Consider the following 16125-nt stretch of genomic DNA (forward strand, 5'->3'; position numbering starts at 1 on the left):
GCCATTTTCCCTGTATTAACTGTTTTTTTTTAATTCCCACAATAATACTTCCACTGGGACAACTTAGGGGAAGTACCCCTCATGGATAAATATAACAGCACAGTAGTCTTTGGTGTCTGATTAGCTGTTGTTTTGGTGTTATTCTCTGATGCTAATGATGATCTACATACTGCTTAAGTTTCCTATTATGTTAATCTGCTGTTGTTTACAAATGTGTGATTTGCTGGTTATTTCTGATTTTGTTCAAGTTTTTTACAGACAGAATTACTCAGCTAGTCCAGAGAAAATATTTGCACATGCTTAGATGGAAGAGATTTTGTACACGCAGCAGTGTTATTGAACAGCTTTATCCTCTCTATCAGGTAGGAACCAAAACCTAGGATCTAGCACGTATATGTCTAGCACAGTAGCTGTTCATGAAAAAGTGTTAGCAATGGCTTTTTTTCCACCCAAATAAAAAGCTATTAGCATTAAGGGTAATTTGTCTCTGGACATTCACTCTCAGCTATCTGCTTAAGGTCAGTATTAGCTGCTCAGACATTCACTGTTTGGACTGAAATTCCCTTTTCCTCATTGGGTTGGAAATACCATTTGTAAGCATTTAGGAAGGAAATAAACCTTTGAGATTACTCTCAAACTAGGATTCCTCATGCAGTTGGAATGCATTGGCCTTCTCGCTAATAAGGGAAGAAGGTGCAGAAATGCAAAAATGACCGTCTCTCTTTTATATACATAAACAGAAGTGAATTATTAGTCACATGATGGAGGAATACAACGATGCAGTTCAGAGGGCTGCAAGACTTTCAGCGGCAAGGGAAAGTTTCCTGACAGGAAAGAAAAATCCGGTGAACGTAGTGACACAGGAAGATCTGATGATTTACACCCGGTGGTTAGTGTGTCACCTACACTCTCTGAAGGGCATTCACCGTTTTCTCCAGGTAAGATGAGCATTTTTTGAACAGTGAAGTATAATTATGAAACATTCAAGTCTTGGATAAGAAAGTAAACCGAGGAAGATCAAATTCGATGTAAAAGAAATCTAGAGGTTTGTAGGTAATGAGCTAGACCACGTACATATGACTTTCAATTCTTTTAGCAGATTGATTTTACTAGGAAGGAAATACTACAATGATAAAGCTGACTTTAGGTAAGTGGAATAATGAGCTCCCTGGGTGCAGGGTAGGTAGTGTTGGGCTGTTTGGATTTGAGGACATCCAGGGTGAGAAGGAGAAAGCTTGGAGAGACTTTTTTCTGTATTGTTACCGTGATGATGTTTTGATAGAGCAGCCACTCTCAAGGGGCTGAGTCGTCTCAATGAATAGTCTGTAGACTTGAGGAGTATTTGTTTATTTAAGCGTCACCTTTCAAAAACAAATCTGAATACTTCCTTATTTTATCTAGTTTCTTTAATGATTTAGTTACATAAGTGCTACAAGTCATTGACAGTGAATAAACTTCTGGAATTATACACAATGGATAACTATGGTTTGGGTTTTCTCTTTTGTGTTTTATTTTATTACTAAATTTGCAACTGAATAGTTTGTATGCTGTCTAAATGATTGAGAATAACAACAGATATGTTCTTAACTCCAGGTTCTCCAGCACTCCAGCATTTGCCTATTTCTCACAGAACGAATGTGGCCGATGAGAAACATCCTGATGTGGTCCAAGACAACTGGGACAAATTAAGAAATGCTTTTGGCAAGAATTCAGATATTTTTAATACCGATGTGTTTCCCTTTTCAAGAGTTTTAAGAAGAAATGATGAGAAATTACCAGCTTTCCTTTAAAACCACGAGTCCTACAGATAACACTTTTGTTGAGGTATATTCTTTGAGAAAGGTCAACAGTGCAAATGTTGCCATCCTTGGTTTGTATGCTTGAGAGATTTGGAGTTTGGCTTTTAAAGTCAGCAAGAATCCTGGAAATCTGGTGTCCAAATTCCAGAGTGTGGAGCCCTGAATCTGCAGTGGTCACTCCTCTGGCCTTACTGTGCCCTGGGCTGCAGAAACAGGCAGTTCAGAAGGATACTTGTGGGATCAACTCGGTGGAGAATGCGGGATGTTGTCCCAATTGTGCCAAACCCTGAAACTCACCCTTGCAACTTTCTGCAAGAATATTATTTAAAATATTTCTGTGGGTGGCCTGTTTCTGGAGAAACTAAGAGAAGGCAGTTATTGTTTTAAGACTTATACTGAAGTATCTCTAGAAAAATCTCCTTGTGGTTATTTTCAAGTTCTGTTTCCTGTTGAAGGAAGGGAGGGAATGATGTTGCTTATGTAGAGTTACCCATGTGACCCATGTGAATGGTACTTAGCGAGCAAGGCAGCATTCCTGTTGCAGAGTGTTTAAATCCTATGATTTAACCCATGCTTTTACAGACAGAGTGGGAACGGTGTGGAACTGTAGGAGCTCACAGGATTGTCTCTGGAAAAGCACAACCCCTCTCTGCCGGGGACTAGGCAGGGCGCACGCCTCCTCCTTGCAGTCCAGACGTGGGCTGGCCAGGGTGGAGGAACGACAAGGGGCTGTGACTTGTCTTCCCCGTCTCCTTTCCCCACTGAAGACCTCTGCCACAAGGGGTGTGCCTGTGGGTCTGCACGGGGGAGCGAGGCACAGCCCTGGCCCAGAGTGGCACTGCCCAGCTGGTGACAACTGGTTGAAAACAGTGCTAAGGAAAGTGCAGATTTACCTGGGACAGATAAGGGGCCTTTAGCCCTTGGTTAGTGGTCTAACTAAGCTCTAACTGGTCTAACTGGCTGTACTGGTGCAGCCCTCTTTCACTCCTTAGGCCCAAGGGGGTCTCAGGTACGCATGCTGGGGAGATGTGGCAGCGCTGCCCCAGGAGTACAGCGCTAGCGGTGTTAAGGAGCAAGGAGAGGAGAGTTAAACTCTTCTCTCCAAACAAAGTCCCTTGAACAGGCCAACGTTTCTCTCATATGAGTGGGATGGGAGAGGGAAGGATGAGCCGTGATCTCGGATACAGTGGGCTAATAATGTACGGAGAAGGGTGCAAGACCTACAATGTTATAGAGTTCACCTGAGCCATTCATTTTGCCATAGAGTAGACTCTTATTGCTATTACAAAGCAACTCAGAAGTGCTCTAGCTCATTTTGATCTTTAGTATCTAGTTATCTAATATTTGAGGAACTGTATCATATTACCATCATAAGCTTCATCCATCTGCTATCTAGATCTGAGCTTCATAGATGAAACAACGGAATGATTAAACAAGACATTAAAAACAAAGCTGAAGTAAAGCATGGAATAGAACCGCAGATGGCCTTTTATTGCTGAAACAGTGAGGTAATAAATTAGATTACATGTAGTTCCACTAAACCCCAGGAGTTTTGCTGAACTTTAGCAAACTGCAACTTACTTATTAGCATCTTTGCGTGTATCAGCAGTACCCATCAGCACTGGGTAAAGGAGAATCAGTTGATACTTATTTGGACTTTCAAAAATCTTTGGAAAAGAAGTAGCAGATAAAGTGCTGCTGTTATGGCTTGGCCTGAGACAAAAAAAAAAGAAAAAGCGATTGGAATAATGTCCACATTTCTGTACAGAGAGATGATGGCATGGGGCAAACTAAGATTCTGTATAAAAAACAGTGTTAAACATGCTTGTCAAAGAGCTGAGAAAAGAGAAAAAAAAAGTCAAAACTTAGAGGAACACAGTCATTTTGGCTGTTCAAGGATGAAGAAATACCCATATCCTCCAAAGCCTTGAGAAGCCTGAGGTGAAGTAAAGAAGGAGGAGAAAACATTTCAGTTCTTCTAAAAATGGGTGCTATGTTGCCAACAGACTCTTCAACACTGACACCAGGCCAAATTCAGCCATCCCCAGTACACCCTTGTTTCAGAAGTTTGTGATAGCAGCATCATGCCAGAATCAAATACCGGAGGAGTGATAACCCTGAAATAGTAACATACTTGAAGTTCTTGTGGCATGTGAAGATTTGGGAGGTGTGTGTGTGAGAAGAATGTTGTACACCCCTGAGCCACAACTCTGTTCAGGCAGTAAGATTTGTTAGTTGGCGTCCTTTCCGTGCTGGAAGATAGGCACTCCTCCAAGGACCGTGGAGGTGCCCTGACCTGCAACAGCTGTTAGTCTTTCGGGGTCTGGTGGAAGGCCCTTTCTTAGAAGAAAAATGAAAATAAAAAAAATGCATACGATGTGGGTTCCCATCCATTCCATTGTCTGGCATACTTCTGCTTCAGGACAAGAAAAGGGGAGTTAAATCATTGCGTGGATGCAAAGCAAAGGGCACTGACAGCATTGCTTAGTCACCTTACAGTCATGTTGCTTAAAGTGTTGATGTTCTCCAGCTGGTCTGATGATGTCTTTTTGCAGGATCCTGCCACAAGGACACTAGATTCACTTTGCCCCGGCACAGCACTGAAACCGAGGAGCTGAAGCCTTAGCTCCAGCTTCTGCTTTCTCATTTTGGTATTAACTACAGCCTTAAGGATCTCAAGAACTCGGTTGATGAGATGGAGCTCTTTTCCCTGGTAACTGAAATGTACTTCTTAATATGACAAAAAAAAAAAAAAAAAAAAAAAAGAAAAAAGAAGTCTTTAAAAGTATGGAAGGAAGTTCCATTTATTACAAGTCAGTGTTTTACGTCATGGAAAAATAAGATTGTGGGCATTTTTGCTCTTGACAAGAAGCAGCAGAAAGGCCCGGCTCGCTCTTACTAAGCTATATAGTAACTGCTGACGTTCGTATTTTCAGCATCTGCGTCCGTACCTTTGTTCTGCCAGCTCTCACTCGTGCTTTTTGTGCGTTTTTCTCGAGATTTCCTGCCCTTGTTCGGTGTCTCTCCGAGCTGTGGAACTTCCACTAGAGGTCGGCTGCGACACACCATCGCCCAGGACCTCGCCGAGCCTCCGCAGCTCAGGGGCTACCAGCAGGAAAACTCTGGTTTTCATTTTTTCTGTCATCCAAAAGGCAAAACCAACTGAAAATCTCCACCAACATGTGTGCAGGGTCCCAAAGAGATGCATAACTGTTAAACGTAAATAACATACTTCTTTTAAATACATGGCTTGCCTTACCAATCACGCCTTGTATGAGAACAGGTGGTACGGCTGAAAAGGACAAAGGTTTGGTTGCATAAACTGGTCCGTAAGTCTTTCATCAAATTAACATTTGACTAGTCCAGCTGAACTCAGTGAACTACCTGAGACAAGCACAGGCAGACGTGTTTACACAACTGGGCGATGATGTAAATTACCTTTATTGCGGGCTGGCAGTGGCTTATTCATTTTTGAACAGGATTTTCAAAGTACATCTTCTAGGCTAATGCTATTCCTACCGAAGCCAGTGATAATAAATTTGCCATTGGCTTTGAATGAAAGACAGTGTTTTTTAAAATCCTGGTCTTCTTTTTGGAGGCTCCAGAGTTAACAGCTAGAAGTTTCACTGTGTCTGCTGGAAAGGAAAGAAAACACAGGACCAGAATGTTTCCTTTGTCACTTTATCACTCCTTTTTTTTTTTTTTTTTGGCTGATAATATGCAGTATTACTTTGCTATAGGATTTAATATCTGGCTTGGGAAATTTATAACAGTACCATCTCCTTTTATGCTTTAGGTTGTCCAAAAATTTAGAAGCATCTTCTGCAAACAACAGACGATGAGAACGTTTCCAGTTTATGACGCAGAAGTTTCTCGGCCAGAGAACTGGGGCGTGCTAGATCCAGCCAAGGCTTTGAAAAAGAAAGGCAACTGGATCCCATTTTTAAAGGTAATTATAAGGAACTTTCCTTTTTCACTTATGTTAGTCCTAACCAGTCTTCAGGATGTACCAAGATATATTTCAGCAATTAAAGTCTAAAATGTTTCTTTTGACAAAGAGTGATGATTTTTTTAATAATTCAGGCCTTATCAAACTACTATATTTCTGTATACTACATTTCTGTATTTCATGTCTGTTGAAAATAAAAAGTGAATCTATTGCACTTTCTTTACTAAATATTGCCTTCTATACCAAAAACATGTAGCGATATTCCTAAATTTTGTGGTTACTTTTGTGTTAACCAGATTAAGCCTAAAGTAGATCCCTGGCAGCAAAAGCTTTTGATAAAACTGAAACAATGGAAAAAAGTGGATAAGCTGATGGACCTTCATTCAAAATTTGTAGAGGTAATACGACTTAAAGTGATTTAATTTAAAGTGATTTTTATTTATTTATTTATTTCCAGGGAAATTGAAATCTCTACAGAAAGGTTGCCTCAGGTTTATGTATCATGTGTATATGCCTGAATTCATTAAAGATCCATTACTAAGGTGCTATAGAGATTCCTCCCCCCCCCCCGCCTTTTTCTCAGTTCAGCAGTTTCAAAAGGCGGCTTGAACACTTGCATAAATATTAAAAAGCTCTGAAGTTCACGTAAGTCGGGGCAAAATCAGCCCCAGAATTTGTGTCAAAGGGATTGCTCAGAACAGCTTTTTTTTAATGTGACCAAGGTTCAGACTTGTGCTCAAAAGGCAAGGAGAGATGCTCCAATAGTGAGGTACAAGTCTAAAACTTGGTAGGGCACAATGTGCCCCAGGGAGAGGTTACTGAGTGTCTCTATTTTGGTTTTAACTTCACAGGTTCTCGTGATTCTGGTGATATATTGCCATTTTTGGCCATTTTGAGGATGTCCTGCAGGACAGCTCTGTCTAGGCTGACTGCCATCCAGCCTCCTTGGAAAAATGGCAATGTGCATTCACAGATCAGGCCTGCTTTGCAACCACGACGAGCCTGAGGCACCCCTAGCACCTCGCATCATCGTCTTGCAAATGGTGATCATCTGTGAAGAGAAGTATTCATTTGTCCTAATTGCATCTCATTCACTGCGTGTACCCTGCAGGGCTGACTTGCTTATGCCCAGTAAGCTCTGCTCATTCACGCCTGCTGCAGATGCATGGATGGACTGCAGGGGTGTGACAGGCTGGGCAGGTGTACTGGGGCCTTGCCACATTTTTCCAGTGAAATTTGAGCAGCTCTGGTATCCTCATCTGTAAAAGTGGTATAACAGGAGTTTTCTGCCTCTCAAGGATGAGGAAAACTGATGCAATTAAGATGGTGAACTGCTACTATAGGACTGGATCTGTATAAATATCTCAGCTAGTAAAACTGATCTGGCAATCGGAGGATGAGACTGCTGCCTCTCATCCCCTGGTGAGCGTGAAGCACTATGAACAATAAGGACACCTTGTAGTTCAGCTCCCAGTTTTACACAGGAACCAGAAAATAAATCCCTTCTCTGAAGCTGTGGAGGAGTCGTGCCCCCATGTGCCCTCTTCTACCAATAATCACATTCCTGCCAAACAGAAAGTCCTTGGTGAGCTGTCTCTTTCTTCCTTTAGTACCCAGGCGGTGTTGGGTACACCAGAGCAGCCTAAGCCATGTCTCCAGCTCATGTCAGGTTATTTCAGCCCTGAAATGTCACTGGGCTCCTTGGTCTTCTCTCCCCAAGGAACCACCGCTGCAGTCCATCCAGATACCTCTGTCCTTAGGCTTGAAGATCCCCTGCTGTCTAGAAGGGGGGTAGTGGGCTTGTTGCAGAGCCCCAAATGATGCTGTGTACGTGTTCGAGTTGTGGGCAAGCCTTGATTTGGGACCCTTGCGGGGGTTGCTGCCTTCCTTGGGGGTGCTAGCTGGAGAGGGGAGACGGATGCTTCCCGTCTGCCTGGGGACTGTGGATGGCACGGGACAGAACGGAGGAGAGGGTGTCAAAAAAGCAACCAAAGCAACGTGGAAACACCCAGAAACAGGCAGAAGCAGACAGTGCCAGCTCAGCAGGGTAGAGCCCTCGGTGCTGTAACCATGGATCGCATGCAGGGATGGCGCCTGCTCTGCTGCCCAGCTGTCTCAGGATTACTTAGGATCCCATCAGTATCCTATATCCTCTTTAGGTGGCTACTTGCTTTGCCTACACCTGAAGCTGACCTCAGTGAAACGGCAACAGGGAGCCTTCATAAACAGTTTCTGTTGGGCTGAAGGCAGGAGGACGATAGGGCTGTGCTAGAGCAAACTGCCCTGTGGCTTGGGAAAGGGAAAATGGAGGCTCCTGGCTTCCCACCCTGTTCACCTTCACCCAAGCCTCTTCCCACTGCCTGACTTCTGATTTTGTGTTTCAGTGTCTAACAAGCCTAAAAATAAATACAACTCTAAGGGAACAAAGGTGCTTGGCAGTGGAATGCCGGATGGTAACAGTGTTCAGTAGAGACACAGTAACGGATCAGAAGTTGTTGACTCCCAACTAGTAAGAAAGCGAATGAAGGAAATGCTTGGGAAATGAATGGAAAAATAATTTCCATACGGTTTAGTATTTCATTTACATTTTTATTAAAGGCTGCTTGCTCCCCTGCCCCCCCTTTTTTACATTTTTTTTTTCCTCTTGTGTTAAGCAAGGTTCCATTTGTTTTGACTTTTCAGCATCTTTGTTCAAAACAGGTGATAAAGAAGAGTTCTATAAAATTCCTGATCTTAATCCCCTTAGAATTCCTGTCAATGCTTTGCTGATGCCAATAATTGCTAAAGCATGACCATGTTCTTCAAATTATATTTCTGTTACAAGTGGCAATTTAAAAAAATTTTTAAAAAATCCTGCATGATTAGATGTGTTTTTTAAAAATTACTTTTATACTACTACTACTTTTATTTAACCTGTTTTTTGGCAGTACTCTGTATATATTTAGTTTCCCTGGTTCCTATTTAACATTCATTATTTACTCTCGTGGATCTCACAAAGCATTTGAGAGAGAACTCTTTAAATCACAGAAATCAGAAAGTGGATGTGTAGACTGAAGTTGGCTTTACAATATTTTAAATAATGGATTTGATTTTGATGATACTCTTAGATAAGCCATTTATGGTCTTTTTTTTTTTTTTTTTTTAGGACTGAAATAAGCTTTCTTTTATGATCCGTGTTTTCAGACCTTTTCCCCATGCCAGATATTTCACAAAGAAACCATTCTTTCAAATCTTGCCACAGCATGTAATTTTTCTGGAAAGCTTGGGCGAAAGCCATCATCACCACTAACAAAAGTAAAAATGGCTTTGCAGCTCACTGAGACAATGAAAAAAGATCATTCTCCTTGTTTTTTCCATAGTTGCTTCCTCACCAAATACATGTCTGGTTTTGGTCAAGAAACACGTACACCTATTTAAGGGTGAGGGGTAACAGGAAAGGAGAGAGAGGATTACCCAGTAGTCCCTCCCCTCCATAAATCTCAGTTAGAAAAAAAGTGCTTTTGTATTACGTCTTATCTAGTGTATTCCCTCCATATGCTGTGACAGGCAAGTCCATTTCTACATTTTCACCTTGGAGAGGGGTCCGCAGACAACTTTCCCAAATAAAGGAGAAGCAGTAAGGAGGGGTGCTGCAGAGGCTCCCTCACTAGATGCTTTGAATTGACCTTGACTCACTGCAGGATGGGGGCTGGCACGCTGACTTGTTTGCCTTGTGAATCTTTTGTCTGTATTCGATGTGGTTTGAAACAAGGTCTCGGACATAGAGACAGTGATGGAGGGTCTCCAGGAACATGCGGCAGCGGTGTTCGAACCGCATCCTGTGCTGTCAAGTTCTACCACTTCTTCTCATGCCTCCGGACAGCAGAGCTACGATCATGTCTGGAAGGAGGACTGCCTGCACTGAGCTCCACCAGGTACTTAGAAGGGGAAATGATGAATAATGGTCAATTAACAAGTCTAGCAGGCGTTTGTCAGCTCTGACAGAGGGCTTCTCTAACAGATTTCTGCGTTCCCCTTTTTCAAAATTCAGTCTCCTGCTACTTCTGCTAAGCAGGAGCTGCCCAGCTGCAATGCATGGTTGCATGCCCTAGCTGCATAAGTGATGTCCTTTCCCCCTTGGTGCTCACTAGCTGCTGTGCCGCCACCGGTCCAGTCATAGCACAAGCAGCATGAGACTGCACCTACCTAAAAATAACATGCATGCATGCTTGTACCAGGGCTGGGGTGTGGATTTGGTGGCAAGAAATAGAAGTGTGCCCTAGTATTTACTGGAGAGCGTGGTATTAGGCAATGGGTGAGCACGTGTGTACGGAGGAGAGGGGAGGAAGGATGGCGAGATGCCTTGGAGGCCATCCAGAAGCTGAGCACCCGTGGACTTGACAGCAGATGCCTGCTTTGTGCAGGGGCAGGTGTGATAGCAAGTTCCTCCTCTCGGGGAGGAAGCGGCGTTTGCGGGCATGGCCTCACGGAGGTTCAGAGGCTGTGAGAGCAGAAGCTGTGAGAGACCTTCAAGTTTTGGAGAGGGGGGGAAAACCCATAAATGGCATAACTGGCAGGGTAGTGAATGAGAAGTAGGACCTACCTCTCCGGTGTCTGGGGAATTTGTAGTAACTGTGGCATGCCTTACGTGGCGAGCTCTGTGACTAATCCTCTGAATTTGAAGGTATCCCTTTGATGCAGAGGGACATTGATTCCCTATTTCTTTATTGTCCTTCTGACTCAGAAGTCGTTCACAGCTGTTGCTTTGATGAATATAAAAGCATTACGCACAGAACTGTTACATCCCAGAAGTTCCTGTACCTACAGCCCAATGCTTCATCTGGCTCACTCCACCCGTGCCCGCCTGCCCGCACCAGTGGGCCCTGGCGGCAAGTTAAGAAAGGACTGAAAAATCTCCTTGCTCCACTGTTGTTTTTTAATCAGCTATTGGGGCTGGATGCAGCCCCAATGTTAATGAGAAGGTCTTGCACTCCTGCACTTGGCCAGGACCAAGCAGGGCAGCGAGTAATTCAGGAGCAGGGAAAGGGAACAGAGGCAGAGAGACACCATCTAGTTTCTCCCCCCGTTCCCTCTTTCCTGCTGCTTAATCTGCCCCAACTCCGTGTTCAAAAATAAACCCACATTTTTCTGTCAGGAAAAGCTCCCACATGTAAAAACATGCAGTTCTTCCTACCTCAGACTGACCCTGACCAGGAAATACTTGTTTACTTCATGAAAACTTCAGGAAAAAAAACCATTGGGTTGACTCATGCAAGCTACATGATGATTAATTAAAAAAAAGGAAGAAAACAGGATTGCACTGTACATCTTCTGTCAAGTGCACTGAGTCCATGACTCGGTTGGGAAAGAGAACCTATTTGGGGGCAGTACAAGGGACATGACTGATGTCAATTTTAAAACAGTCTAGTCATGATGGTTATTGAAAAACTAGAATTAGATCCTCCACAAAAAAACCTCTGTCCAGGTCTCAGTGTTTTTAAAATAAAAATTCAGCTGCTACCCAAAAATGTGCCATCACTTTTTTCCTCATTTCACTCACATTTTTCGGACAGCATTGTTTGTATCTTTTTAAAGTGGAAATTTTAAGTGGAAATGCTTCATCCCATGCTTAGTCCATACACTTACGGTGATATGTAATAGAGATGTACAATTAATGCTGTCGATTCAGGAAAACATATTTTAATTCTATTTGACCTCACATTATTTTAAGTAATAGAGATTGAAGGACCTAGTTTTTCTAAAAGTTAAGAAATTAGACCTTTGGAGTCAACGAAGACACGATGAGTGAGGATGATCATGCTTAGTAAGGATAGAGAAATCGGTTAACAGATAATCTATCATTGCAAGGATTATGTAAAGAATTCATTGTTTGACAGTTTGACATCAAGATTTATTTGGCTTGAAGGAATGTTTGGAGACAATATACTCATGTCAACTTGCAAATTTATAGAACAGCCAACGTAGTCCTGAGTTTATCTGTGTCACTTCTGTGAGTATCTTTGTCAGGATGTCTCATGTTAAGCAGGATAAATTTGACAAGCACCAATTTGTGAAGATACATTAATAGGATTTTCTCCAATCAGAAAAAACAATGCCAAAATCAATGCCATAAAACCCTTAACACACTGAAAAGAATTCCAACTTATGCCATCAAAGTTCATGTGGTAAAATAAATTGGGATAGAGAAGTGGGTTAAGAGGACAAATTTTTCTTATATACTTGATTGTCTGAGGAAATTAATTGGATAATGCCTAGTAAATCACTGTCCATAATGTTCCACAATTAATAAATACTGTGTGACTCATAGTGATCATCTCATTTACACTGGTACTAATGCCAGTTTAATTTCACTGATGTTGGTGGAGTAACTCCTGATGCATGTGAGAAGGCCTTGGTGGAGTTGATAACAAGACAGGTGTAGCTGTTTTCCTGCTTGCTGCTCTTCTGCCACTCTTTGTAGTATATTGTTGAGCGTGCTGGAAAGGAGTGAGAAAAAAAAAGTCTTGAATTTAATTTTACAGCATGTTAGCTAGAGCATTTAATATATGCTTGTGTTGGGGGTGTTGTGTGTACATCACAGTAAAACTTTTCTGCAGCCTAGTCTGATGTTACTTCTCTGTTGCCAGGCTATGATTTTGCCCCATGCTCAGCCTATGATCTGCTGGAGCCCAGAAATCGGTTTTTCTTTTCTGGCAGGAGAAAAAAGGATGAACTAGGAGGTCAGACATGTCACTAGCCATAGCTGGGTTGAGGTTTTGATGAAACGGATGTTCTGAATTTCTTTGGAAAATTTCCTCGATCTGACCCTTGCCACAGTCTTGTCTTTGGAATGGGGATAGCTCTTTCATACAGCCCAGGGACTTTATAAGGATAACATACTAAGGATTGGAAAGCAATCAAATATTACGGAGTTATATGCCACGATAATTTGACTGCTGGCTGGATTATGAATTTCATCCAGTATGGCACTTCCTTTCCTTTTCTTTTCCTTTTGTTATGATAAAGCCTATGCATAAAGCTGTCAGCATACTTACCACACCAATTTTTAGCTATGTGTGTTGGAACTAGGAACTAACTACCAAGAACGATAACACAGCTGTGGCTCACAGTGGGGAGGATGTAGGAAATACCAGCTTCGGTAAGCCTCCGGCATCCTTCAGAAAGAAGAATGAAAGAGGGTAAAAAATTTTTTATATGTATATGTATGTATGTATATATTTAATAAAATCTAAAAGAAGGAAGAAAAATGATATCAACCTACTGTTTCTCTGACAGAAGCAGTAGTGCCATCCTTTTCCATTATTCCATACTGCAGGTTTCCATGACAGCCTGTCCCGTAGGCAGCAGCAGCCTTCTCTTAGACAACAGACATAGCAAAAACGTCTACTTTAGAAAGGTTTAGAAATCTCCTTGAGTAGCAAAAATGTAATTACATTTTCCGGTCTGGAAAAAGGTATGGTTATACGGGCAGCTTGTAGCTGCTAGGATTAGAAGAGGGCACAGCAACTGCCCACAGGGAGCCCGTGGTGAGAGGAGCCTACTTGTCCCTTCTTTTCTTATGTCACCTGAGACTCCGGGAGCTAAAGGTAAAAAAAACTCGACATAAAATCTGCAGAGATCAGAGTTAATTTTTTTAAGAGGGGGGCTGTCATACAACTGAAAATGCAACTGTGCGTTTGCTCCGGTTTGTTTCAGCGACTGTGCCTGGGGATCCTTAACTACTTCAGGTCCGTGGAGAGAAGCCTGACCATCAGCACCACTGGCCTCTCCTTCAGGGCTGGTCACCTCATTCCCCGTGCAGAAGACACCTCCTGGGTCAGTGCTGCCAAAGGAGGCACTGGTGGTTTCGGTGGCCTGAGTTCACAGCCGTATATTCACTACACGCCAGCTGACTACAAGGTGAGGTGCCACCTAACCTTCAGACTTCCAAAACCTGTGCTTCAACAGGAGTGCCTAATCCAGTTCTCTCTTCCATGCAAGCTGTGTTGTGATCGGTTGCTGAATCATCTGAAGGATTCAGTGTAGCTTGTTCCTCAGAACCACCTGTCTCGCCTTAACAGACTAAATACCTGTATCTACCAGCAGTCTGTAGCAAACCTCTGAGAAACTTCAGGCACGTAGAAGTATAATGTCAATACCGCCTGCCAGATAAACATTTACTAAGACCGGTGCTGCTGGCTGTGCTTAAACTAGGACCTTTGTGAGTGTGGGATTATCACACAGACTAGATGTTCCTGAGAAACCCGAGGCATTTTGCAATTTATGGAAATGTTTGTTTAAGTAACTCCTAATGACTTCTAAAATGTATTATTTAGATATAGGTAGAGTTTAGGACTTACTGTTTTTTAACCTTGGATGAGGGCATGTGGTTGAAGTTATATAATTAGTACACTTAGCTTCACAGATTGGAAAAATAATAATTCTAATCAAATTCCTAAGGCTTATCAAAATTTAGTTTCCCCAACTTTTTTGTAAAATACGCCGAACAGAATCAATATATTATGCTGATATTACTGGTTTGATGTGATATAGTATTTTGCCTTTTGAGCTGTAGAATTTCCTTGCAGTTCTGCTACCTAACACTCATCCCAAAGTTCTCAGGTAGAAAGCCTGAAGAAGCACGATAGTATTTTAATAGGAGTTTTTTCAAAATTTTGAGCTCACATTTACTTATCATTTACTGAAAACTTGTTTGTTTGGGTTTTTTTTTTTCTGTAGAAACACACAGAACCAAACACACAAGTCACTTCAGAGAAGAATTGTGGCTAGAACCAAAAAGGAAGTAGGCTTCCTGCCCCCATTTGTTGCTTTTGTTAAAACTTCAAACCCCCACCCCCAAAAAAAACCCAAACCAGAAAAGAACTTCATGTCCCTAAACATAACAAAATGTAAACTTCTTTGAAAATCAAATGTGTGGGGAGGACATAGAGTTGATGATATTTTTGAAGTGTCTTTAGTTTTATTTCTAGTATGGCCACATTTATCCTTTAAAAATCTAATCAATTAAAATTCCTAAATGAAAAGCTACTTGGAACTAGAAAATTGTGATTTTCCACTTAAGAAATGTTGAACTGGGTGGTCCAGCGTATTTGAATTTTCAAGTCAGAAAAAGTAATTTAAAAACTTATGTTTTCCAAATGGGAGGTGTCAGTTTTCCGGGAAGCAGGCGTTGTGACAAACTCTCCTTCTGAACTCTGCATAATATACATTTATTTTCATTCCTTTTTTTTCTGTGGTAGAAGAAATGATGCGAAGATCAACCCTGACCTTCCGTCTAAGCACTCTCTGATCTGGAGATTAGCTGTGAAATACTTCAGAGAGCCCCTAGCAATGAGAGAGACATTATTTTACAGTGGCCTCTCTTTCCCCTGGACTAGTACATGGATATGGATATATACACTTGAACTTCAACTAAAGCTTAGATAAATATTTACTAATCCTATTACAGTTTAATTGGCAACAAATTTAGAAGCAGGGACAACAGTACTTCCTTAACAACAGTTTCTAATGTGTTGTTTTTTTTTTTAATGTACTGCACAGACTGTCTTTCAAGAACTGAAACAATAACAGAGCCATTTTACTGGCAAACTAATTGAGACCTATCTAACATACTTGCTGGCGCATGCTATAAACCCAAAGCATATGGCATTGTTTTTAAAATACTTTTAGCATCTAATCTATGCCCAAAATTGGAGGCATAACTGTGTTATGAATCCTTCCACATTGTAAGCTGTGAGCCCGTGTGATGGCTCAGCACACAATGTATCTGAAACTGAGATTCTGAGGCAGCGTGGCACCCTCCCTAGCAGACTGCTTGGGATGGAGATCGTCAGAGGCGTGAGTTTCAATGACAGACGGCCCTGCAAAACAATACATTACATTAAATTAAAACTCTTTTCTGTCCCCTGTTGAGATTCAGCTTGGAAGAAAGTAGATAAAATATATGTAGGTGCGTAAGTGTTGCTTTATAACTCAAAAGGGATTTGTTAAGCCCCAGTAAACCTAAGCAGAGCTAGAGGAGGAAAGCCAAAACCTGCAGGCAAAAAACATCGCACATAAATATCCAGTTACTTGATTTGTTGCTATAGACATATAACTGGATATTAACGTGTTTTATAGGCATAAGTAGTATTTAGAAGGCTTGGGTAGTCTCTTTAAAATATGGCTCCCAAAACAAACACAACAGGGAGAAAGTCTTCATTTCTTTTTGGTTTTGTTTTGTAAGAACTCTCCAGTTTTGTAGTCACATGTCACTTCTGCAGAATGCAGTAGTCTTGACTGAGATTTTTAAGAGTGGGACAGAACAGGAATCACCGGAAAAAAATTCAAGAGCTTGAAAGCGGAGATATATCAATGAATGCTCTCCATAAGGATGTT

General features: G+C 41.8%; 1 protein-coding gene across 1 annotated transcript in view; it reads left to right on the forward strand.

Moving 5' to 3' along the window:
• Positions 1–5637: 5637 nt before the first annotated feature.
• LOC104084371 (transmembrane protein FLJ37396) overlaps positions 5638–16125 on the forward strand; it is a gene marked incomplete at its 3' end in the record, with an annotated part of 29383 nt that continues 18895 nt past the window's right edge. Inside the window, 3 exon segments of the mRNA XM_009588180.1 lie at positions 5638–5748; positions 6045–6146; positions 13444–13647. Coding sequence (XP_009586475.1) covers positions 5638–5748; positions 6045–6146; positions 13444–13647 — 417 coding nt within the window.

This window comes from Fulmarus glacialis, unplaced genomic scaffold (assembly GCF_000690835.1).
Source record: "Fulmarus glacialis isolate BGI_N327 unplaced genomic scaffold, ASM69083v1 scaffold3382, whole genome shotgun sequence".
NCBI lineage: Eukaryota > Metazoa > Chordata > Aves > Procellariiformes > Procellariidae > Fulmarus > Fulmarus glacialis.